At 36.6% G+C, this 27,983-nt stretch overlaps 1 protein-coding gene across 1 annotated transcript in view; it reads right to left on the minus strand.

Annotated features, from left to right (window-relative positions):
- The window catches only part of RIT2 (Ras like without CAAX 2), a 178,089-nt gene that overhangs the window by 93,288 nt on the left and 56,818 nt on the right, over window positions 1–27,983 (minus strand). The window contains exon 3 of the mRNA XM_074855732.1: window positions 9,747–9,820. Within this exon, the coding sequence (XP_074711833.1) occupies window positions 9,747–9,820 (74 nt within the window). The remainder of the gene's footprint in view (window positions 1–9,746; window positions 9,821–27,983) is intronic.

Genomic DNA, 27,983 nt, shown 5'->3' on the forward strand with positions numbered 1-27,983 from the left:
TAGGTGGATAGTATATCTTATAATCACTATAATACCGCTACTAATCCAGATGCAAAGGATGGGACTTGTTTCCTCTGGTTTCTGCCACTCAAGAGATAGTCACCTCTTCTACATTAGTCTTCAAGTATCTCTCTAGTCAGGAGAGAGAGATGATTGACTCTAGAGAGTAATTCAACCTATCCTCAAAGAAGTGTTTAAGACATCAGGGGTGACTTTCCTTCGTACCTCTCTCACTACCTCAACAGAGACTAAATACCAGCCCCAGCCTCTGAGGTCCACAATATCAGCCACAGCCCCTGTCCATTCATATCCTTCATGTATTTGGATGATAAGGCTTATCCTACTCTTCATTTTAAACTCTTCATTTAGTTTCTACAAGGCTGGTTTATTTCCAACAGGGTTCAAACGGTCAAGAGGATGTAACATCTAGTGTCTAAAGCCAATAGAGGATTTTTCCCTTCACAGCACTCAGCAGTGGGAAATACTATCCCTCAGCATGGGTTAAGTTACACTAGCAAATAATAAACAGTTACACTTTTTGCATCACAGAAGTCAAAGTTCCAAATCTGCTGCATTTCCTTGCAAGATCCCAGCATGTACTAGTTATAGGTTCCCAGCAACAACATTAAAAAAAAAATACAGGAAAGCACTGAACAGTATCAGTATCACTTAACACTCTCTTCTTGCTTCCCTCCTACTTCTAGTCATCCTTTGCAAACAGCAACAACAAAAGGAATTATATAGCAAAAGATACAGAAGAATTGGCAGCAGGTGGTACTCAGCCACCTGTGCCAGCTTAAACCATCTGCCACATCACTGGGAGGAAGGAAGGGAGCTTAATAACAGCTCAGACACAGACCAAAGAAAATGCAGGGGCTCTGGCTTAAATACTAGAGGACAGGGACTGATCCTTCTCTGTGACAGGTCTCTACACTGTTCTGGTTGTACATCAAACCCCTCTCTCACGACCCTTTTTGCCTGCTCTAGTAATGATCCAGGAGCAGTTCAAAATGGGATTAGTATAAATGAGAATCAGCCCATAAGCCTGCAGTGGAAGTGGATTATTATTATAATCAGTCCCTTGATTAATGATCAGTCAGTGTCTCACGCCTTATAATTACAGGAAGGAATCCTTGCTTCTGTTATAAAACAGCGATATCCCTTTCCTTCTGTGAATTTGTACTGGGGACAAAATGCACATCACTGATGATGGGAACATAGATAGAAAACGTAAAAGATGTAGTCCATGTGCCTAGCAGACTAATGTCTTTTTGAACTTAATCTGACAGCCTTCCAAGGCAATATTATGAACTCTGCATTGTACAAAATCAGTAGCCTTTTCTTAACTCTGAGAATGTGTAAATAGAAAGCTGAGACAGATACAGAAATTAATCCGTAATTTAGAAGAAACCAGCAGCAACTATATCAACCCTGTTGAAATCAGTGCCTATTTATCTGTCTACTCCTCCCCATGTTTAAGCTAATTTATTTACCTGGAAAGGGAAACAGGCAGGAAGAAGGAGAATACTCATGACAGGTGATCTTTTCTGGAAGACACAGTTATGATTTTAATTCTGTGACAAATAGCAGCATTTCTTCTTAGCTGCTAATTTCCTGAGTTTTCTGGGGGTCAGTGTACGCTCTGGAAATGGACAAGTTAGGCTCATCTAGGGAGAATGAATGACAGGGAGCACCTCAAGACCTTGCCTATGGGCAAGAAGATGTTCTAAGCTGAGTGAGTCAACTGAATGTATGGTTGGCAATTTAAGAAACACAATTAGACTAGCACTGCACATGAAATGCAAGTATAGTCTTATATCCCTAATTTTCATAAAATTTTGACAAAAAGCTTTCTAAAATAGTTTCCCTCTCTTACCCTTCCCTCACACCTGTTCTTCAGCATCAACCTGCTCCCTCTAGGTCTTCCATCCCAGACAGGAGCTGGTATTACACTAGACCTCAGTTCAGGATTCTTTCTGAAAACTAATGTATTTGCATGGAAAGAGATGGATTCCTTCACACTGGTTAATACATCTTTAATCTCTGACTACTGGAGAGACTTTATGAACCTCTAAAGTCCTGAAAGTAAAGAATGAAATAATTAAAAGTAAAGACTTTTGTTTCTTAATCTGAGTTACTCTATCAGGTTAATTCATGATGACATTAATCTCATCTTCGTTCAGATGAGTCTGAGACTTTGAACTGGTATGTCTAAATTTTCACCCTTTCTGAAAATCACTAGTTCATGAGTTTGATTACTGACTTCTTTAAACCATTGTGGGACACAATCTGTTTTCATCATTTGTGAATTCATGTCATTTCCCATATGTGGGCTTAAAGATTCACGTTCCTCTTCTCTTTTCAGCTATGATACTTCTTCCCATTATATCTGGTATTGTTCATAGTCACAGACTGCAGAATTAAGTTTCATGAAAGGAAGGTGTAGATATTCCTCCAAACCCTTTACATTGATGGATCACTGTTGCACTGCCCCATTCACTAACTGCAGAACATTTTGTGTGCACTTGTTATTCTGTATTCACGTACTCTTCTGCATCATGGCTAGTTTATGAAGTAGGATTGAACCACATCAGCCTGGTAGAAAACAATAAGTAAAGAAAAATAAATAAGGAAAAAAACCCCAAACAAACAAATGAGAACAACTTCCAATAAAATAATGCAGGACTTCAAAAAATAGAATTGCACAGTGACCTTTCTTTCTCACTAAGGAACTACTAAATAACCTGCCCTGGCACTCAGACCCTCCCTCCTGTAGCTTCTCTGCACTGATGTTCCCAATGTTCCCACTCTAATTGCCCTCCTATCTTCAGGTGATAATACATTTGCCAGTTTGCTGCAACTGTGCTTTTGTTAACTTTATTAATCCTGCTCTTCCAAATATGGCTTGTCCTATGCAGTAATGAAAATATGCGGTCCATCACCTGGGAGATGATATCTACTTTTCATTCACCCCAAAATATGGATGAAATCACCACATCAATTCTCCACAATGCCAGTAAAAATGTTTTGATGCTACACTCCCTAACTCAGAGAACTGTCTTTTTCTTTCATATTAATGTTAATGGTGTCTCTCTTAGGGATAAACACCTTGGTAATTTTCTCCTAAATGCAGGCACTGAAGCAATCTTCACTGTTAACTACCTCTAAAACCCCCAACTGCATTTGGTTTATCGTGCACCATATAACACTTTTCCCCCCTCCTTATTTGTATGCAAGAAAGAATAAAGCCAAATTTCACCTTTTATCACAAATGCATCATAAATGGTAAAGGGAAAAAATTAATAGCTCAGTAATTACATTTTAGTAAACAGCACACACACAAAAAAATTGCAATAACCCACTAGTGAAAAGGTAATGACTGCAGCTGCAAGCAAGAGCTCACCGGGGATTCAAACAAGCTCTTGTCAGCTTACATGGGCATTGCAGACTTTCCATCTTCCCCGGTGAGACTTGTACAGCCATACAGAAGTGAAGCAGGAGGCTACGAAGTCAGACACCTCATTGCTCTGATAAATGACTGCAAATGATATTTTGGCTTGCATATATAGTCTCTCATGATGACTTCCATAACAAGTGTGCTTACCTTAAAAATTCCACAGCATAGGTATTTCTCTCCCCTCCCCTATGCCCTGCTGACCACCAGAGATATAATTTGAACTAAGAATCTGAGGAGGGGGGAAAAAATAAGCCAACAACCTGCAGGGTGGCTTTTTTAGACTTTTGTAGCATTTAATCATTTGTGTGCTCATTTCTGCCACTGAAATTTAGCTTGATGTTTATTTCAGGGATGTGCTCCCTGAAGACTACATAAATCATCACCAATACAAATGCAAAATAGTTATGTTATAGCTGCACTGATTTTGTACTGCTTACAGTATTAAAATACCACAAAGAAAGATCTAGAAAGAAGAAAAAAGGTTTTGTTACTTGTATAAGAATTTGTAATAAAGTGTTTTCTTCTTTTAAATGTTCTTATTTTATTTAAAGAAGTCATAAATCATTCAACAGTATCACTGTATATCTAATTTTGGAATTATTAGTTAAAGAAAGACAAAAAACAGCAAGAGAGAAAATATTTCAGGAGAAAAAAGAAGAATCTTCTGGAAAAGAACAGACAACAGTGGAAAGTATTTTTCCACTTGCAATATGGAACCACTAGCATTGACTCTACTGAAGTGGAATGGTAATGAGGGACAGGAAATCAGTATTGCTAGGCTCAATCAACTCTGATGCTCACCCTAGATGTCTGCACCGTGCAAAGTCTTACTTCACTTGTTTGTCAGAAAGATAAATGCAGACCTAGAAATACAAACTGATTCATCCTTTATTGCACCATGATTCATTCATTGACAGAGAAGGGAAAGGAAGTTGGGAATCTTAGTTGCTAGTTGCCTATTCTTGCTACTCTAATATACTCTTTTTTTGACAGTATATTCCTAGATCTTTTCCCACTGAGGCCAAATAATATTTTGCCCATAATTTAAAGGAAATTGGAGTCAGGTCTGTAATTTCTTCTATGATTTAATGGAACTGCATTTTCACTCAATATCTGCGCCAAATAAATGTTTTTTCAAAACTCAGTCTATTCCCAAATTAGATGACTTGGTCATGGGAGAGATTTTAGTTGTCCCTAGAAAGTACAGAACAGCTTGTCTTGAGAATCCACCAAATAATCAGTGCTATGGTTAGACTTCCTAAGTATGTCATCATCAGCCTATGAAACAGCAACATATAAAGAAAATAATGTTCTTCACCTAATACACAGTGTTAATGTTTGCTACTTAGTTCACTACCATTATGCTTTAAAAATAAAATGGATTTCATTTACTTACTACAGTACCTAGCAGAAAGTGCACTAAAAATATTTTCCCCTTAAAAGAACATACTGTAAAGGCCCATTAAAATATAATTACTGCCAAAAAGGGAATTTACATTTCCTTGAGATAAACTGCAATATTATACTTTGAAATTCAACTTCCATTGATTCAGGATTAGAGCAGCATGTTTAGATAATAAGCAGAAGTATCTCAGATAACACCCTGAGTGAGTCATCAGACTATAGCGTTAAGTCTGAGAAAGTGTGTTTATCTGAAGGGCTCTTGGGACTAATATGGTTCCTCTTCAAAGCTTGAAGCAGGGGGCAAAAATCATAGTCCTGGAGGTTGGCAGGATAAACATGTCCTGTGATTTGCTAGCAATTTGAGAGATGGATTTCACTACAGAGCGCACTGTTGTTGTCAGGTTGAAAAGTGTCTGCCTGGAAATGAATTCATGTGCACACAGCTCCAGACAAAGGAAAATCTCCCTGAAATGGCATGCCATCACATTTTAAGGCCAATTTTTCAAGTCTCTGACTCACACCTGGGAAATATACTAGTACACTAAGTTTATCATAAAAAGCTCACGTTTTAACAAGCAAAAATTGGTGCAATAATCTTGAAACATAGTGTCTCACTGACAGGTACAGAAATCCATTTTTTTTTCATATTTGACTGCTTCATGTCTGAAAACAAGTGTGCCTTTTCTACATATGGTCATCTCAAATGGGTTTTCGGTGAAGGGAATGCTATCTGATGCTCTTTTAACATTTGATGTGAGGTCTAAACAGGGAGGCTGGGTAATGTGTCATCAGGAGGAAAGCTGTGGCAGGAATAAAAGCTCCTGTGTCAGTCAACAGTTTATAAATACAGCAGGAGAGATAACTGCTGTGTATACTCCACAAGAAGGGTTTCAAACTGGGCTCTAGAAGTAGAAACATATTTTTAAGTTAGGAGAGTGAGAAAGTGTAAATGAGTGAACAGAAGGTTTCTATAACTGTGTGGAGGCTTTTTGTGCACAGTTGGAGCAGTTGGGGGTTGTCACTCTCTGAAAATAATTGTGAAGGGAACTAAACACAGAATAAAGGACTTAAGGTCTGAATGTCCTTTCATTTGCACCCTCAAGTTTCCTGGAAATCAAAGAGTTTACACCAGTTTAAATCAAATGTATGTAAAAGCAGGTGAGGTTTATGATGCATTGGATAAGAAAAGGGAAGTACCAGAACTACATCCCCCCAACACATCTCCCAGCCTTAAGTGATAGAGAGAGACACATGGGTGAATCTCAAGGGAGAGTCACTCAAAAATGTCCTATGAACATAGTTGAACAAGGAAGATCAAGCTATATTTAAAGATAATAATTTGCACTTACAGATTTCCATTAAGGTTTTATTATTTACTCCACATGCCAAACTGTACCTAAACTAAGGGGGTTAAAAGCAAGCTAAATAAATTTTCTCCTGAAATTCAATCTTACATTTATGCTGTGTTTGCTCTTTGTTTTTTGGTTTTGTTTTAATGGAAATATAGATGCAAAAAGAAAACTCTTGGATTAAAAAGAAGACTTCTAGTTAAAGAAGAGCCAAAGGCGTCACTGATAGTTTCTTCTGCCACCAAATACGAGCCTAAGGATACATATCTTCTAGATTCAGCTGTGCCGTTGGAAAAGGAAACCAACATCAATTTTTTGTTCCTTTTCTTCTTGCTGTATGCCATGTTTTCAAGCCTTATGGTAAGAACTGCTCAAGTAGGTGCTGTTTATGACAATTCAGCTACAAGCAGCTGCATCAGCAATACCTGCTCTTGAAACTCTCTGAGGTAAATGTAACCTTATTCTGTCTGAAGTTGACTGCAGTGAGTAAAGACAGGCTACCCTGTTGGCAGATGTAGCAGGGGGTGAAAAGCAGCAGTGAGTTCAGTGAAGCATAACTACTTACACTAGCCCTACATACATTAAGAATGTGCCTTGTGTTGTATCTTCAGTGGAAAAATGATATTGAAGAACACTAGAGCACAACTGATGATGTAGAAAATGCATATCCAGAGTTCATGGAACATCAGTCTGTTTCCTGAGAGGAGAAATCTGTCGTATTTAATGATGTCTGTGTATGTGCATAAAGAGAGGAAGACCAGCGACTAGATGAGCAATACTAATAGTTTATTCATGTTTCTGGTTTTCACTTTGTTTGAATATTTTTTAACTTCAGGTAGTTGAGAACCAGAAATGTATATCTGAAACACCATCTATGTTTTTCGTGTTCCAAACTGTATCTATTAAAATATCAAAGATTTTTATCCAGTTTCAGGAACGGAATCAGATACGGATTTTTAACTCTGGACTTGAAAATAAAGAACTATATTAATTATTAATAAATCACAATATTTAGTCAGTGTTGAAGTGTTCAATTAGTGCATAGGTACAGCAGGCAAAAGAGAAACATATTTGGTGAAACATTCTCTAGAACAACAACAAAATATATTAACTTTAGTCACTATTGACATCTTGTGTTTCCCAAATAGGGAAGAATTATAATTTTAGCTCCTTGATCTTCTGAAGTAATTAAAGTCATTATTCAAAGTTGATGATGAAGTATTTATGGCTGTGAGGACATCAAGAGAGATATGAGATTTCCACTACACAATTCAGAAGCTGCAACACCATCTCTGCTTAACATGAATCCCAGCAAGGTACAGTCAGAGCACACCAACATCAGCATAACTGGGCACTTCGGGTTTTTACCCTGAGTCACCAAAGTAACAGTAGGATTTCAGTTTGAACTTCAGTGAGAGCAACTTTAAGTCCTCTGTGAGGAACAAGTCTATTTTAGCTGCTGACTTCAATGGGAGATGGATTAGGTCTTGATTTATTCTGGAGCTGTGTAATGCAGATAGAGAGGCAACAAATTCAAACACATCTGCAAAGACAAGCAGCTAAATCTAGGATACTTCGAATGGACAGTCTCTAAAAAATAGAGGTGTAGGAAAGTAGGAAGAGCTTCCTTGCACAGATATACTGAGACATGTTTCAGTGATCACAGTCTGCACTGGAAGAACGGGGAAATTTAAAACAGAGATTTTTTGGTATCAATTTAACTTGTATCTTGAGGTAGAATAACTATGCCCAGGCTGTACAATGTCCTGGATTGATGTATCTTGCAGAGTGTGGTGCTACTGTCACAAGTCTCTACTTGCTACAAAATCTCTGCACCACATTTAATTACATGGTCACTACATGCCATTGGCCTCTAATATTGTGGGTATTTTGGTCTCTTCTTGAAACAAAACTTAAAATTCTCCAGCCTTTCTCTACTATCGTTCTTACCAGCTTCCACTGTTTGCATTTGATTTATCATATCTCTTCAGCTCTGGGTAAGAAAATATTTTACTTTTTAGCATTTTAACTCTACAAAATAGGATTACATTGAATGTAGGAACAGAATTAAGTAAATGTAGACAGTGAACTATATTGAAGGATAACACAGGAAGTCCCTAACACATAAAGCCTTACAAGACTGAACAGCTGGAGATGTAACTCCCCTAGTGATTTTGTACTAATGACAACATAGGACTGAAGTTACTATAGGCTCTGACTTCCTGAATGAACAAAGATGTTCCTTCCCCTTCTCCAATCGAAGTACAAATGTTTTCAGACATATTGAGTGGCAACTATGATGTTCCTTCTTTCCCTCAGCCTAAGAGTTGCTGAAGCTATTCTAGGACTACTATGCATAAGAAACTTATTGGGCCTGTTATAATAATAAATTCTAGGTCACTTATATTCACAGCTTTGGAGACATTCTTTGAAATTTAGGTTAAATTTTCTGAGGAATAAAACACTTTCACAGGAGACTCAGCAGCAAGTCACCGGTTAACTGCTGAGACTGTATAATTTTGGGTCAGGAAGAATAATTCAGGGCATCTTTTGATTGCTGAAACTGGGTTGAGTTCACTTTGAAATTGACCTATATTTCATTCACATGTAAAATGTCACATTCCACTTGAACTACATTCAATTTATATAACTTTATGCCATTCTAATTCCTAGCAGCAGATTGCATTTCCCACCATTTGCAATGCCCAGCTCAGGTGCATTCAGATGTTTGGTAAGCTGAGATCAAGGTTTCCAGGCTTATACTTCCTAAATCTTTTTTCATTTGTTTGTTTTAAGGATCTACTGTCCTTGTTGACTGACTCATTCCTGTGCAAGGTGCACATAGACTATGGAAGCTCATGAAACTATCAAAGCCTTCAAACAGAACCTGACACATACTTCAGGAAAAGATCAACCAGTTGCAACATTTTAGTTAAACAATAAAAATGTTTTGAGATGGAAAGGGGGTGAACTGAGTCAGGCAGAAGAAATTCTTGTATTGAACTCCTTCTTTCGCCTTGCTGTATGTGAAACTTAATTCCCTGACTGATTCTCACACATGCATATACACATTATATGTACATTGTGTGTTACTTTTGACATTAGGATCTTTTCCTTATGGATGAGCATTTGATGTTTAAATATAATGCAGGGAGGAGAAGAATGGTAACAAAATACTTGACCTACAAGTAGACCAGAAGATTCCTCTAATGTATAGAAAAACAGGAGGATAAACACATAGGACAAGCCAACAACAGCATTTATTCATTCCGTGTTTGTGATAGATGTTTTTGCATACAAGAGAAAAAGAAACAAGCTGTTTTTTTTATTTTCTAGTCGATTAAATTTGTCTTTCTCTTGTGGTCAGATTCTGAAGTTTTACTATACCACTGTAACACTCTTCTCTTTTGTTAATTCCTCAGTGTTATTCTGCCAGTGTTCCCTTTATGTTTAAATAACTCTATGACCCATATAGCTGAGGTTAAAATCTTTTGGTTTGTTTCTGATTGAATAATTCACATTGGGAAATTACTTACCTGTCCAGCAGTGTCTAGAATGTCCAAATAGGCTGGTTCATCATCAATTCGGACTTGAGTTTTATAGGCATCCTCTGAAAAACATAGTGCAGTATGGCTAAGCATAAGAGTGACTCAGAGAATGGAAAATGAAATAGTTTTGTTAGTTTGGAGTAGGCTTTTCAAAAGCTCTCCAGTCAGACCTAACTTTTCTTTCTTTCAAATCAAAAAGACACTTTTTGAAATCCTACAGTCGCTGAAAAGTATTAGCAAAAGGGAGTGATCTATTACACTCAAAATATTGAAGAAATAAATTTACCTCTCTTTAAATGGGTAGCATAGACCATAGGTGGTGTTTAAGTCACAAAGATTCAGAGGTGGTGTGCTGGTGCTATGCAGCAAAGTATTTTTACCTTACCACAATGATGCTTCCACAGAGCTTTTCCAGCAAATATTTTCAAGCTTAAGATTGTCTAAATTGCTGGGATAGTCTCCCTGTGGTTGAAGGAGGTTTCTGACTCAGATATGTCAGAGCAATTAATTAGACCTCTGTATTTCTCTGGAGAGGATGCAAATGGATTTTTTTTTAAAAAAAAATCTGTAATCAGTGTTCTCACAATCATCGTGGCTGGGGGTGGAGGAGAAAAAACTGTGCTGGGTGGACTGTTCCCTTAGCTTATGATTTTGTCAACTTAAATTTGGAAAGAGAAAAAAAAAAAAGTGAAATACTATTTGCATAAGTAGTCTTCCTCACATTTCAATTTCTTTCCCCTCTCAACATTTGCACTTTCTTCCTAAGATTATACAGATCTTAGATACCAGGCTATGTTTATAGTCAAAATAGTCTTGGAAATTATCCGTGTTGTTTAATTAAATAATACATAGCAGCCTGAGTGGTTTTGGTGCTGATATTATGCTTTGGTAGCCGGAATTCTCAGGACATTCCAATTTGTGCCATAATGTATATAACATCTTACGAAACTATAAAACAATGTAAAACTTTGGCCACAACAACCCCCAGCAGCGCTACAGGCTTGGGGAGGAGTGGCTGGAGAGCTGCCAGTCAGAGAGGGACCTGGGGGTGTTGATTGACAGCTGGCTGAACAGGAGCCAGCAGTGTGCCCAGGTGGCCAAGAAGGCCAATGGCATCCTGGCTTGTATCAGCAATAACGTGGCCAGCAGGGACAGGGAAGGGATCTTGCCCCTGTACTCGGCACTAGAGAAGCCACACCTCGATTCCTGTGTTCAGTTTTGGGCCCCTCACTACAAAAAGGCCATTGAATTACTCAAGCATGTCCAAAGAAGAACAACGGAGCTGGTGTAGGGTCTGGAGCACATGTCGTACGAGGAGTGGCTGAGGGAACTGGGGGGGTTTAGTCTGGAGAAGAGGAGGCTGAGGGGAGACCTCATCACCCTCTACAACTCCCTGAAAGGAGGTTGCAGAGAGCTGGGGATGAGTCTCTTTAACGAAGTAAAAAGTGATAGGAGAAGAGGGAATGGCCTCAAGTTGCACCAGGGAAGGTTTAGACGAGATATTAGGAAGTATTTCTTTATGGAACGGGTTGTTAGGTGTTGGAATGGGCTGCCCAGGGAGGTGGTGGAATCCCCATCCCTGGAGGTGTTTAAGAGTCGGGTTGACATAGCGCTGAGGGATCTGGTGTAGTTGGGAACTGTCAATGTTAGGTTAATGGTTGGACTGGATGATCTTCAAGGTCTTTTCCAACCTAGACAATTCTGTGATTCTGTGATTTCTACTTACACAAAAAAAAAACCAACCAAACAAACAAAAAACCAAACAAACAAACAAAAAAAAACCCAAACCCTAAAGCATTTGGATATGAACGATTCTGGATAGCCTTAACTCAGCCCACTTCTGCACAGTCAGTGGTAAGCTATCTTTAATGACATAATCACATACAGTAAATTCCATTACTCTCCTTCTTTCATGCCTCAGGTCAATGAATTATTTAGGCACATTCCTTGTTTTAAACAAATATCTAATTTCATTCATATTAGGATAACCCAGAGACTTAATTAATTTTATGATACATTGCCTTTCTGAGAAAGCCAGAACAGTCCAACCAGTCAATAGATCTCTTGTTAGGGATTGTGGAATAAAAAACTCTGTGTCAAAGAGGGACCATATAGAGTGAATTAGGCTCTTTACAGTTTAAGTAATCTATTATGGCACAACAATTATATAAGCAGTAGAATTTTTTTCTTTTTATTTTTTATCTTTTTTTAAACTAAAAATGAAAAACAAAATAGGAAAATGTGTAAAATCAAATCTGGTATTTCCTTCATATGAATTCTACCAATACTATGAAGTATTATTAATATATTTCCATACAGGTGGGTGCCCATTTGCATTACATTCATGCATATATAACTAATGTATGACTTGCATAAATCTAGCTTGCACTTTTGTGTCTGCAGCTGGATACTCTAAATATGCTGTGGTCTTATTTCTCTCTTCACTTAGATCAAAGTGAGTTTTAATGCAGTAGTTTTACAACACTTAATGTAGAGAGACATTTGATACTTAAATTCAAGTTGGATAAAAATGAAGCTGGGACCTAGATAAGTTCTGCTAAGGAAATCAGTTAGGAATTCAGAGTTAGTTATAACTCGAAGACCCACTAGCCTCTGAATATACGTGAGTCATAGCTTTCAACAAGTAAATGTAAAATTTCTACATCAAACAGCTACTCCAGGTGTACCCCGATATCATGCCGCTGTAATCAGTAAAGCTTCAACTGTTAACAGCTGGAGCAAGGCTGTTTATAACCCCTTTACTTTGCACAGATAACACTGAATGTACAAACCCATTGTGTTACTGTCATTTATTTTGTTTTCTAAAACTACTGAACTTAAAATATTTCACAAACATGTGCCAGAATCACTGTCCCATTTTAATTCTTAATATATGCTAACGTCTTCTGTTGGTGGTAGTGAAACATATTCTGTTGATCATTGACCAAGCACATGATTCTAAATGGTTTTCTAGGCAATTTTATTCGGAAGATGTTTTTTACTTATAAAATTTGCCTTTGCTCCAAGGAATATAGAGATGAAACAGGAAGGAGATATGACTTCCCTTTGTAATATTCTCTCTCTGCATATGTGCAAAAAACAGGATACTACAGATAATTTAGAAAAGCTTAAAAATAACCTCAATTGTGGTGTGATAAGCAAGGTTATTCTCAACCCATATTTGAATGGAAAATAAATGGGAGATTTACACCTAATTTTCTTAGGGCACTCATTTAAGAGGAAGTCCTAAAACCCACACTTAGCAAGGGAATTCCTGTCTTGAGCCAACACCCTCATACCAGAGATCAGATCATAGCGCCCACTTATGACCTATCAACTTCTTAATGTTCAAACACAACCAGCCTTTTGAGAGGCACTATCTTTCCATTTACCCTGTGTATTCAGTGATCGCCTGGGCTACCCAGACAATGAATTTTTCCAGCACAGGAAGTAGAAGGAAGATGAATGAATTGAAAACTATGTTTCCCACCACATGTCATACGGACCAAGAAAACAAGCTCAGAGTGGAAAACCTATCCCATTTAGTTCTGGCCTGTGATTAATAGTTTTAAAGTGCGATTTCATCTCAGGAAGTAATAGAAATAGAGCTGAGTGAGGGATTACATAGGTAAACATCTTTATTTTACTCAACTGGACTACGGGGCACAGCTGGAAATAAACAACCTCCTAGAGATCAAGAGCTGGATGTGACTGTATGTTAGAAACACTGGTGTCTTCAGATGCTTCCTAAAGGATGTCAGAAGTGACTACTATGTGGCTAGGCGTTTTAGTCCAGGGGACATAGTACACATTACAGTCACATTAAGGAAACAGAAACCCTGACATCTGAGAGGAATGTGCTGTTTACATGTGGACGGAGAAGAACAGAAGTGAAGATGTTCCACTGAAAAAACATCTAAGTGCATATAAAACAAAGCAAGAAAGTCTTCATCAGGAGCACTAGCAAACTCACTGTCTGATCTCCTCTCTTTAAAAATTATTCACATTATTACAAATGCTGTCTAGTATATTTACACTTTCTACAATATTTGAGTACATTTTCTTTCACCTAATTAATTTATAATACTAATATAATGTTTCTTTTAAAGTTAATTGGGGGTTGTTAAGCCTTTACATCCTACAGCTCTAAAGGGTGATATTTATTAAGAGACCAAACTCCAGCTGCCATTTCAGTAAAAATTAAGATAACATATGAAAAAAAAGAGACAAGAATAATGATGAGACATCAGACAATTACTATATTTCTTATACTAAGTTCAATATTAGTCTTTTTCTGTAAGGGTCGCTGTAAGATCCCACTTTAGGTTTAGATAAAACATATCAGAATGATAAGGTATTATAAGAAAAATCTGTGGATGGAGTTTATCGATATTGTGAGGTATAACCATGACTCAAACACAGTCTGCAAGAATGATCAGTTTGTAGGGTAGCAAAGAGAAAAATGAAATAAAAACTCCTACATCTTTACAATCTGTATAATATGTGAATATATGAATATTTAAACTGCATAATTAAAGTATTTGGTAAGACTTATTTTTAAAGATAATTATTCACATTTTTTCCCATATAGAATATAGACTTTAAGAATTTTATTTCCTACGAACATTAAAAATAAAAATGAAAATAGATAGAAATTCCAGCTTTAAAAGTTATACTACTTGAATTATTATTGACCGTTTACTGTTTCCCAGGGTGAGAAAAAAACAAATAGAGCTCCAATTGCTTTCTGCAAGGCACCTATTATTTTTTGTTATTAATTCTTTCCCCTACTGAATATCTCATTTAAACCAAGAAAAAAATTATTTTTAAAAGTCATTTTTTAACTTGTTTTTCTTATTTTTTTGATTGTCCTTTGCTGTACTATAAAAGAAAACAAAACAATTCCTCCTTAAGCCTTTTGTTATATAGCTTCTTTGGTAAAATTAATACATCTTTTTTCAGCTTTCTTTTTTTATAGGACATCATTCTTTAGACGGAAGTACAATAATTAATGCAAGGTTTTGTTGCAATCAGTTACCTTAGCACTTGAGAAGCTACATTCATAAAAAATATATCAAAGCACTTTTTCAGCTATGAGCAGGTAACTGCTTCACGAGAAATAGATTTGGATAGTGAACAATTTAAAGGGGAGTTGGAATGGGTTTTTCATCTGTGTTACAGATATATTCCAGTCCCTGAAATATAGGTCACCTGCTTCTTCCTTCCATTTGTTAATTCTGCTTATATTCCTTCTAAATAAATAGTATCTCTTCTCTGTCTTATACGCTATCAATTGCATTTAAAACTGGTCAGATTCTCACATATACAGATGGGCCAAAAATACTATATTTGACTGAGGAGGTGCCAAACCAGCAGAAGGAAATCCAAGCTCAGTCAGCCACACCTGGACTTCTGCCTCTTGTTGTTTTTCCTGTGTGCCAGACAGCAGGAGACCTGGCTCTTGGTGTGCTTAGATTATCTGCTTCATATGCATTTTAATTCAGAGGTGTTCCTGAATGTAGGATGATCATGAGTCTTTGGCTGGATGGGTGCTGTTTCTATTTACAAGGAATTTTTAAATAAAAAGAAAGAGGATGAACAGAGACTTAAACCACTGTACCAACTACTACACGTAAACTGCTTCTATTTAAAATATAAAAATGCATGTGGGAGGAATTGCCCATCAAAATACATTGGTCTTATAATTTCCCTTAGCGTATAATTATTTTCCTGGAATATGAGTGTTTTATAATTTGGTTGAGCATCGCTATCAGCATTTTACAGACAAGGACACCAGGTCACAGAGGTTGCCTTCCTATGAGCTATGCAGACATGATAAGCAATGAATGGCTTAGAAAAGTAGAACTGACAGATTTGATTGCCTTGTATTCTGCAAATGCGCACGTAGATATCAGTATCCTTTAAAATAAGGCAAGTAGGAAAATTAGTACTAGACTAGTAACTAGGGTACTTAAATATCCCATTTCCAGTTCTGTCTAGTGTTTCATAATTCTACATTATACCAGCAATTAAGAATACTTCAGATTATTCTTTCCAGTGCTGCTGCTTTTCATTTCTCAGCATTGAACTCTGCCATTATGTTGTCATTTGTTTAGCTTTGTCAGGTCTTTGTCAGATCTTTCAGATTTTTCTCAGTTTTATGTTAACAGCACGAGTTGTCTGCTCCAGCCTATACAAGAGACAGTAACAGACAATATCATTCCAGGCAGAAGGATCTTGATAATGGTTTGCAGAACAGAGAAAAAATGACCACTCCTTTCCTAACTCATACATACAAAGTTTTCCTTCAGTAACCACACACCTTGAATATCTCTACTGTTTCTATGAAAGAGAAGAAGGTAAGTGATGCAGCATCTAATGCAGATAGTACCTCTCTGCTAGCCTTATTCTTATAAAGACTATAGTGTATGTCTTGAGAAAGTTAAAATAGTCTCGGAAAAAACAAAGAATTAGTCATGCTAAGTGTTCATCGTAAAAGGAATTCATACATTTATTCATTATACATTCAGTTGCATGATGAGAAGCACAGCACTTTTTATCTTTCAGTTTTCATTTTAGCATTCAAATTACCATAAACATATTTTCAGATAAAATATTAAACCAAGATCTTGGCCAAATATGTCTTCAGAAGCCATTCTGTAATGTTGACTTCAAATCGCCTTGCTAAATTCAAATGCATATTACTGTTGTACATTCCAACTCTCCTTATTAATTTCAATTGAAGATTCAATTCTTTGTTTCCTTTATTTAGCCTTTGTTCAGGGTTATGACATGTTCTTAGCTAACTACTGTGTTCTGTTTCAGAGATTCCTGTGTCTTCGGTGGCACATACAAATCCTTGAGTGTTCATAAAATGATTCATGAGTAAAGATGAAAACAGAAATATAACAAGGTACTTCTCTAAGTCTGAAAGCAAAAGAGCAGAACAACTCACAACTTTTAGTTGATTTTGTCCTCCTGAAATAAGCACTGTTAATATCTTCAGTGAAAGCAGAAGCATAACTAGACTACGCCCAGACCCTCGAATAAACCTCTGCACTTAATCTTGCTACCATCAACGAAAATGCCTAAATACCTGGAGGGGGACAGGGCATAAATTACCTGTTGAGCACCCAGAATCATTGCAGCACAATAAAGATTTAAGTTTAGGTCGAGTAAGTCCCATGAAGTCTGACTATTTGTTATTAGTAGTTTTTAACTGAGCCATTTTCATTGTCACACTCCTCTCCTTTAACTTAAGCTCTGGCTTGCTCTGTCTGGGTCTGGTTACAGTAATAAAGCTAAAAGCTTCCTCAGCTTAATGGGCATTCTGTTTGGTTCTCACCTCACAGCAGTGTTCTTTTTTTAATGCTATTATACCTAATGTTTCAGATCTGTTCTCTGCAGGGCAAGACTGATAACACACAGCTGCTGAAGGAGTCTGATTGATTTTCAGCTTTGGGTACTTACATGGCAGCTTTCTTGGTGACCTGAAATGCACTGAGTGCCTTCCAAATTGGGAAATGGGTTATCCATTGCACTTTATGCCTTCTTTTTCTTTTTCTTTTTCTTTTTTTTTTTTTTTTTAGTTGTACCTATAGATAAGTACAAGCACCTCTTCTTCAATGTCAGCTTGCAGTTTCATTACTATGGTACCCTTTCATTCTCTGATGAAAAGCAGAGGAAGCAAAAACAACTTAATCTCACTTAGTCTGTGGTAGGCACACAAAAAAAGAAGCATTATCTGTGCTCTAAAACATTTTATGTGAACAGAAATTTGAGCGAGTTGAACTTTAAGTCAGGTAATGCTGGTTTGTCTTCTCCCTTTGGGTCCTTATTATCATGATGTTTACTAACAAAATGGTTGGAAAATGAAACAATGGCCTGGGTGGCTTTCAAGAAGAACCAAAATTAAGAGTGATTTTGTACAAAATGTTGGATGGGAGAGTTTTTCATTTACATGTATTCATCAAGAAGGAGACAAAGCAGAATATACAACAGAAAATTCAGGGTAAGATATCCACTTTCAGGCAAAGAAGGTCAAAAATGTAAGACCTAAGTGGCCAGCAAGGCAAACTCATTGCTGCATTCTCCAGTCATACAGCACCTTGGACACAGTCAGATCTCTGCAATGACAGCTCAGAGTTTTTATATGGTGAAAATAAATTATAACCATACATGTGAACGTAATACTTTCAGTCTGCATTCATGGTAGCAAATGCTCCACAGAAGTCAACCAAAGTCACCCACCATTTCTAACAATACTGACGACTAGAACCACCTTCTCCACTATTAATTCCCCTCCATACACTGAATGTTTTGATGCTGTTGATTTGAATGCATCATAATTCTTTTACTTCAGTACTTCTGACTCGGTATTCTGATGCAACAAGTCAACAGATCCTTCTAAACTGAGTATTGATATTTTTCCATTCCCGTGAGGTGCTTCGTTATAAGGAGATTAGACATATACACATATATATGTTATCTGTGTGTGGTTTTAATGTTTGTGCATTGGTATGTATGTACCTGTGTGTACAAACACAGAGAGGCATTTAAGACTGAGAGTATCTGGATGTGCCAGAAGAGAGTTTAATAAATTAATCCCTATGTGGAGTGCCTCCCATGTGAAAACTATTTACCTAGTCTTGAAAAAATTCAGGACCAGAAGCAGATTGAAATTTAAACACAAAATTCCAATGCAAAGGTCTTCTGCTATAGAAATTTAAGCTATTTTTATATTATTACACTATATGTTAATTTTTTTACTATCTGCAACATTTTCTAGTTGCAGATATACATTTTCCCTCATAAAATGTAATTATTAATAAAAGCAAAATGCATGTTCACAAGAGCTGATGAAAAAAGCATTAGAGTTCTGATCAAGTTCTAACTACAATTCACATAACCAAGACGAAGTCTAGAAAGCAATGTACCCCTCTTCCTTCTTTCCCACAGACCTATGGATAGAGAAGCTGATTGTATTCTTACATAACAACATATTGTTAAATGCGGGATTCCCCTGGAGGTAGCGTAGGTCACCTCCTATAAATGACAGGCTTCTGCAGAGAAGCTGGGATACAGCGGAGATTTGGATAAACGACTGACACAGTCTATCTGAATAATTTGTCCCAGTGCAGTAACTACCATTCATGATGCAAATGCTGTTATCAACAAAGCCACCATTTATTATTTTCATCTGCACAAGATGTGACTAAATTTGTACAAACATTTATACAGGGTATGACTAGCTGCCCAGACAACACTCAATTCTTCTTCAGACCTTGTACTGCAGTCCTTCAAACAGGCTAAATCTTCTTTATGAAGCGTTCTACTCACGTGAATAAGACTGAGTAACAAACATTTTTGTCAGAACCAGCTCTCAAAGAGAAAATACGATTTCTTACAAATGTTAACATTTTTGAAAATTGAGGCTAAAGATAACTCAGGCAAACCTCTGCTGTAGCACTTGCTTTTCTTTTAGAAACCATTTACAATATAGATAATGCTGCTAATATTTAATAAAGGCATATCATTACTTTCTCTGCTTCCAGAAAAATGTCGTTTACTTCAAAGATGTACATGAACAAAGTGAACAAAGTACTCCTGTTTAATCAAAACATGATAATTAACAGGAGTCCAAGTACACTTATCCTGGGGAACAAGAATAGCAGGTAGCAATTTCACTACTCTTTCAAGTCCATGATTTTGCTACTGAGTAGGAGGATCTGACAGCTACGAACTCACTTCTTGTCATTTCAGGGGGAGTAATTAACAAGTTGACTACATCTGCGTGGCTATTAGCATGGCTTGGATTTAGTAAGGTGTAGATGACTGCCGGCTTCCATGAAAGAAAGGTTAATGGAGACATTTGTCCTGTGATGAAGAATTTTGAATAGAGCATAATAAATCAGCCACCTCTAGGAAACCATAGCATGAGAGTCTCTTCAAATTTCAAAAATTGTTTAAGTAATATTTTTACAAATCACAATACATAGTAAATAGGTAAGAAAATTTTCCACTGATTACTCTATTTTTGGGTTACAAGTCTCTCTTAGCTCCTTCTCAGTTCATGATCCTAACCATAATTATCATCACTGTATGTGGGTTGTGATACCTATAACAGAACCACTGGACTAAAGCCACAGAATGACTTAGGTGTTCACTCCAACTTCAGTCATTTAATTCCCACGATCTTTGAATCTCCTCAGCTACCATATAACATGACATTCAATCCTGCTTTAGCCCTAAGAACCTAGGCTTTCTTTATAGCATTTTATGTTTGAGATCATTATTCATCTAACTAACTAGAGATGCAGATGCTAGGATGAGATGAATCATGCTCTAGAGCTTTAGTATATTTATGTTATGAATTCAAAACCACAACACGCCTGTGACTTCACTGTGGTTTATAGTTCTGGATAAGCATAAAATCTCCTGGCGTAATGGCACCAGCCAGATGGACACTTTGTTCACACTTAAACCCAGTCAGGATCTGTAGACTAGAAGCTGAATTCTGCAGATTATGAGAATGCCTCAATCCAATGAAAGCATGTATATGAAACTCTACTAAAAACTTATAGTAGCAATGAATACAAGAAGAAGATGTCCCAATTTTCTATGATAGGTCAGTGTTTGAAGTATCGCTGTTGGCTGAAGGGACACCTGAAGAGCTCAGCTTTGAGAATAAACTCATCTGTGATGAGAAGAAACACCTTTCAATGCCTTTTATAAAATGGATCTATCAGTTTATAAAATGGATCCATTAGAGACTTGGTGAATCAAAGCATGGGCAAGTGAGGATTGTTGGATTGAGTCAAATCAAAAACACCAGTTGCTGAGATAGAGGTTTTCTGCCTGTATGAACCTGCTATGGAAAAAAAATAGACTATTTTGTGTAGAACAGTCAAAAACAATGTTTTCTATTCTTGGCTGACTCTTTCTAAATTCTTAACTGGTAGATACCATTATGAAAGTATTCTAATAAAATAGTTTAATTATTATCTTTATTACTAATATTACTATAATTAACAAATATACCACAGAAATATTGTCATGGTTATGAGAAAACCTTTTTTTTTTCTTCCTAAATTTTAATCTGGCTAATCAGTGTTTAAGAATAGCAACCACAAGGTCACACTTCTATACAGTATTTGTTTATTATTCTTCTATGTTTAGGAGATATACAGTTAAACTCAGAGGTTTTCAGGAGGAATAGAAGGGTTATATACTGTACTTTGATCCTCCATTGACACTTTATCCAGTGGAGAAGAGAAGATGGCCAAGGCAGGAATATATCTTACTTCTAACACAGAGTTAATGGAAGATAGAAAATAATAAGTATGAACCATTAACAGTTAAGGAGTATTGGTGTTTTTTTGCATGTAAACATCCAGCATAGGTCTCTCATGGCAACACATGGGAGAAACACTTTTATATCCTGTTCCAGCCATGGTAAGTAGATGTTGGGCAGAGATGTTTGAGAAATAGAGTAGTTCATCTGTTTCCTGTCGGGGTCACCATTAGGCGGGGTCCTTATTTCTCCGTGCAGGAACAGAAACGACGCAACACCAATGTGATGATCAGGTCATCCATCTTTTTTATCTTTTTTTATTATTCCTTTCCTGGTTACATTTATATTCTACTAAGTTCCGTACACGCACTCATCTATCTTCTAATAGGCTACAGGTCATCTACACGCGCTGTTCACGCACCTCTACAAGCATTTGCATTGGTTAATTGCAATTAGCACGTAAAGCCCAAAACTTGCCAAAACTCCCTTATCTCATACCCTGTTTTGCTCAGACTTGTGTGCTTTTGCTGACCACAGGTGTTTCTCACTTATCTGCTATCTTGTGTGTTTTTGCCAGCTTTATTTTGCTGGCCTTGTCTTCATCCTTGCATTCTTCTGTCTGCCCTAACTTTCTCCCAGCGCGGCCCAGACTCCTACAGTTTCCTTTCTGAAACAAGGGAGAAAGGGAAGTCACATCACTGGCCAGATTATCAATTAAAGTCATTCAGATTAGGCAAATGCTCCAGATAAGAATATAAAGAGTAGAGCCATAGAAGATCAACAGTCCATCTAATACATTTTCCTCTTTTGGAGAGTAACTAATAACTCAAGGAATCCCACACAACAATTTTTGCTTGGCATATCTTCTCATCTTCCAGTTATTTGCATCTCAAAGGCCCTTCTGAGCCAGAAGCAGAATCTTTGTTTTTAACAGCCCTTGATGGATATTTTTCCCTCCAGTAGCTTACCCAAAAGGTTTTTGAATCTATCTACATTTCTGGCACAGGTAATTATTGTTGTTCTTTTTAATAACAGAGATCAATTTGGAAAGGTATTTTAGCTCACAGGCTGGTGACTGAGAATGACTCTGCATGAGATGGTTGACTCAGTTTTCACATCTTGCCTGTCCCAGAAATAAAAGGATCTCTTTTCTCCTCTTTCATTCCCACTTATTCTCCCATTTCCCCATATGTGGTTCTACACTATCTTTTTGCTGCTTTTTGCGCTTGCAGAATTGGTTTTGCTGAAGTAATTAAACTCACTAACCTGATAGACAACTATTCTGTGTTGGGATGGCTTAGTTTTGTTCTGGACTACTGCTGAATCTGCCTGAAAAATTATCCAATGAATGCCAGAGAGACAGTAAAGCTGAGAGAAGGGCAGAGTTGAAGAGTGGGACTTCCTCCTTTTCCACACAAATGAGTTGTTAGATTTGGCTCATCTCACAAAACTACAGTCTGTTGCAGAGCCTCCAAAGTCTGTTCCTAGCAGGTGAGAGTTCATGCATCAGTTCTTGTTCATGATTTAGGGTAAAGAAATTAAATAGTTCTACACCTGGTCTCCCTATACACTATTTCCTTCCCTGACACCTCACAGTGTGCTGCAGAGACTCATAACCGCAGCTACTGTCTGGCACCACTGTGAATGAAGTGAATCTGCTGGCATAGCTGCTGAGTTAAGGTTTTCTGATGACATGAGTGATAGACATAGACAGACAACTGCATTTCCAAGACTAAACTGCAGAATAAATTCTCTTCAAGGTGTTCTGATCAACCTCCAACTTTTGAGCAGGTGTTTGGTGAAATGGTAAGGGAGAAAATAACAACTGTAAAAGCATGTCTCTGGGTCACTTACTCCCTAGAAAGACACAGACTGTATTTGCTTGTCTGCTGTTGTTTATATCAGAAATAGAAGCAAAGGAAAATTAGTAGATTAAGCACTGTTTCCAGAGTCTCTGAAAATGGTAACTGACAGTGAGCTGTCACCTGATGTAAACAGCCCTCAAATGATGAGTTACATTTGTAAAAAAATATGAATGGGACAAAGCAGTAGCAGACATTAAGTGTCTGTCCAGGATTGTAGAGGTGATTTATCTTGAGGATGGACAGGGAAAAATAGTTGGTTGATTTGGTTATTTCTTATAAGAAGTCTGCAAAACCTTTAGGACTAATTGGTTTATCAAAGCAAAGTCCCAAGAAAGTTTAACAACAGAGCTAGAGATCATGTATCTGAGTAGCACAGCATATTTAGAATGGGCCCAGACTCGTTCATTAATGAGGAAAATACCAAAGTTCTCAACAGAGGAAGGGGTAAAGGATCAAAGCTCATCTTCAGCTGAGAATGCATCTAAGTTAGAGGATATAGCTAAGATTGAAATGTTGAGAGATGATCCAACTGTCACTAATCTGCTCTTTAGAGGGAAACTATCACCTTTAAAAAAAAAAAAAAAATATTTCCCAGAGAAATAGGATTTTTTTTTTTTTTTTTTAATCAAATTAGTTCCATCACAGAGAGAAAAATCTGCTATGATTTTCTAGTCTCTATTTTACATGGCTTAAAATAATTTCTATTTCCCTTCATGGCAGACAACTAACAACACTAAGCAGAAGGCATTTTGTTGCTTCATTGAAATCTAAGCTAACTGAGCAGTTTAGACACTTTTTTCATTCTTCATTTCTTAATATTACTCCCTCCTTTTCTATTCATGGGGTGTTTTCAGTTTTACAGTGGGAACACCTACGCTGCCAGACAGATGCCAATGTTGTCCTTTCCTTTGCCACCTTAACAAGGATTCTGCATGAGAAGTCTTACTCTGCATTTTCCTCCCTTCACCACAGGACATCTATCCAGACACTGAGAAAAAAATACGTGTCTACATGCAAGGTAGGTATCTAAAATCCCCTTACTCTTAAGGAAAACATACATTGTCCATACACAACTCTTGCCATTTGATATGGTCTCAGGAATATTGTCTGGCTTTCATTTACTCAACTAGAAAGGCTCTGATGTTCCATAAATTCTATGTCACAGTCACAGGGATCAGATAATGATGACACAAGACCCATGGGAGGTCAGCCTTCTGGATCAGGATGCTAAACCAAAGCAGGGTACTGTAGGACTTGTCAAATGGCTCTTGAAGCCTGTGATAAAGGAAGTGAGAAAAGACCTAAACCTTCACTCTTAAATTTCCCTGAATCCCACATAACTGGAATCTAGCTTATGTGTAGACATTTAATTTATGTGTCCTCAACATGAAGCTTAGTCCTAACATAGTAGGCATAATCTGTTTGCTCTTCTTTGTGTATGTAAGTCAAAACATTTTATAGTGAAGGTATTAACCTCTTAATGTGACGTATGATGCAGATAATACCAACAGATAGAAAAATGAAAACAAATAATGAAACACACTTTTAAGAGTATGGTTCTAATGTATGCTCTGGCATTCTTAGATATTCCTCATTTCTCATTTTAAATTATGACAAATATGGAACATAAACATAGGCAGTTTAGCTACATGTACACAATCAGTCTAAATACCCTTGGAGACAATCTTTGGAGACAAATTGTGCTGATTCCAGATTATTTTATACTACTTGTTTATCCAGTCTCAGATAAGTCTGATAAATATATGGAGAATGACAGACAGCTGTGAACTCAGTTGTGAGCTATCGATCATACGAATTTGTTTAAAAAATAATAATTTTGGAGTTCAAATCCAGTTGTGGCTTGTTCAGTCCAAATATTTTATCTTCTATGGTAAAATGAGAATTGGAATTAAATTAGGGATGGAGTATACACATAGATATGTTTTAGATAAGAGTAGAAATTATCTAGAAACTTTTTGTACCCTAAAATGAGTTTGAATAGTACTTTTGTGGCAAGATGCCCCTCTCCTAATCTAGTAGATGTGTCCCATCTTTTTCTTCTTTCACACTGTCATTACTAATGAGTTTGTATTTCCCTTGCTTTATCCTTCTCATTATTGTACCCTGAAAATGGATATAACATTTTTTATAACACAGACATTTTTTGGCATTCATTATATAACCTTAGAATATTTTCAGTTGCATTTTATCTTTTTCCTCAAATTCAGCCACGCATTTCCACCACCTTATTAAAGATGAGTTTCAGTGTGTTTTATTTGATGCATTGGTGAATGCATTGCTTCGTTAGGAAACCTCATGGAAATTCATGTGCTTAATGCTAAAGTGCCTCCCATCCCACACCCATTTCAATTAAAATTTGACATTGACACAGCCTTAATGCCCTCAGCTGCTCATTTGACACAATCTCCTGCAGTGATATCTCACCAAAACAGGAAGCTGCTTTCACATCTCGTTTGCATTATGTATTCATTCTAAGATTAGTCACATGGTTAATGAGCATCTTGGAGGCTGTCCAGTTTGCTACACTATGTCATGCTTCCTTTCCTGCCACTCTACTTACATTAACTCTCTGTGATATTGCCAAAGACAGTACAGAGTGTAAATTGCTCTTATCTATTTGTTCCAGAAAATGATCACATCCACTGTCACTTGGAAATTGTTCCCATTGTTGACTACAATTAAATATTAAATGTGCGCTGAAATAATTTCATTTTCATGAAGTGCTAACCTCTGAAATTTTGCCCACATCCAGTCTAATGCTAAAACAATTTTGTCCTTCCCCTCCCCATTTACTTACAGAAATAACATATTTCTGTCTCAAAATTCTGAAGTGTTTGTAAAAAGCCCAAAATACAGTCAATATTCCCCCTTTATCCTGAAGTGGCATTAAACTCAAAGTGACAACATTAAAATTAGCACACCTTTTAATTGATGTTTATATTTTAAACAAATAGTGGCATATCTGTGTGTTTATGTGTATGCACATTTATTTATATCTGTATATAAAGTCTGCAGCTTAAGTTTCTTGAGATCTTATCAGCTTTTCCAAACTAAGACGACAAAAAAAAATTAAAAATTAATAAAAACAAAAATAATAATAATTTTAAAAAGACATTTTCATACATCAGAAGGGACCATTGTTTATTTTGGCACCATATGTCTGATGCACACTGCACAGAGGACTTCTCTGAATAAATACCTAGTGGAACAAAAATACACCACTTACTGATGAAAAAAACCCCAACAGAACAAAAAGCAGCCTCTTCTCTCAAATAAATTCATACTACTCTTTAAAAAAGTCTTGGTCTTAAAAAAGTGTTGGACTATCCATCCAAACATCCAGTAAATTCTTCAAAAGTAGAGGTAATCCTTCAATAAATTACAAACACAGAAAGAAGAAACATGTAAATAATTCTAAATTTATTTGCATAGTTCTTTTAGGATCAAAATTAGCACATTTGAAATATATGTATGTATGACATACAAACGTATGAGCACACGTATCACATAATGTAGCAACTGAAATAATCTTTTAAGAAAATCTCTGCATCATCTCACAGTGGCGACAGCTTCCTGTGATCAAGATCCCCTGTAATATTTCAAAAATGTCAGTGGATAACAGAGAAAAAGTTGTAAGTACAAAGCACCATTATATTCAAATTGTATATTTCTACTATATTGCTAGAGATATGAGCCGTTGTAGAAAAAGAAAACTCTAATGCATTGGTAACATAATGTTGAACCACAGTGAAAAAGAATGGTAGGGAAAATCCATGTTCCTAGGGACTGCCACAAAAAAGAGAAAAATAATGCCTCTGGATTTTTAAAGCTACATGATTATTACTGTACAACGTTTAGGATAAATTCCTAACTGTGTGTTTGTAGGGAAGCAGAAGTGGGAAGGGGAAGAACATTTGGCAGCATATTAAAATGAAAGGACTCCTCTATATTCTCCGGTCAGTTGCAGTAAATAATTTTCACCGTAGCTTCATGTTGGGCTGGACAAAAGTGAGATATATTCTCATTTTTAGGCTCTCTTTAAAGCTCACTGTTTTATCAGTTTACGGATGAAGTATAAAATAAAAATAAAGTAGGAAGAAAAAAATTCTCCTAAAATCTTCAAAAGTCAATTGCCTATGGGTATACTTCCATGGAGCAAGGAATAGGTCAGGACATAAAATGTGTTCTTTACATCAAAAAAATCAAACTTCAGAACATTGCTCAGGGTTGAAAGGATTTGGGCTTTTATGAAATAAAACATGACAACCAGTTGGCAGCCATTTATTTTTAAGTTAAAGCAAAAACTATTGTAGATTTCTTGTTTCAGGTTTTCCATATGTTTCTAACTGATCGTACAAGATGGTTTTGTTGATCTTTTGTAAGGACTGAATGTGGTTTGGTTCTGTCTTTCAACTAGGATATCAATCAGATTACATCAGTCTTACGCTCAAGTGTTTTGGGAATGGTTTATTGTCCCCTGTCTTTTTTACCTAAATGTAAATATATTTCACAAGAATACAGAAATGAAAACCAGCTGAAATTATTATTCCACTTCTATGTCAATGCTTAAGGTGGACAATGAAAAGTTAAAACAGACAAAGTGATTATAAACATTTAGTACCCCCAGGGGTCACTGAAGTCTTAGGCATAAAATTGAAAGTGCTAGAATTTTGGGATTTCAAAGACAATTATATTATTTACAAAGACCCCTTTATTTCACAAGTCCCTGCCTATCTATTTCTATGAGGACAGCTCTTAAAAAAAGCCCCATCAAAGACAAGGAGGTATAGTATCAATTTTGTCACCACTACCTACTTAAATCATGACTGAATTTGCACAGTTAAGTATTGTGGTCACTGCTGTCACAATTTCACATCATAGAAAGCATAAAGAATGGAGTAGCTAGTCCAAGAACATCAGGAAAAACACATAGGTATTTATTAGATTCTTATGTCCATGTAAAACAATAGAAACTATAGACCTTATCTTAAAGCTCAACTGGAGAACAGTAGACTCAGCAGGTTGGTTAATACTGGAAATCTGTAG

Source organism: Strix uralensis, chromosome Z (genome assembly GCF_047716275.1).
Source record: "Strix uralensis isolate ZFMK-TIS-50842 chromosome Z, bStrUra1, whole genome shotgun sequence".
Taxonomy (NCBI): domain Eukaryota; kingdom Metazoa; phylum Chordata; class Aves; order Strigiformes; family Strigidae; genus Strix; species Strix uralensis.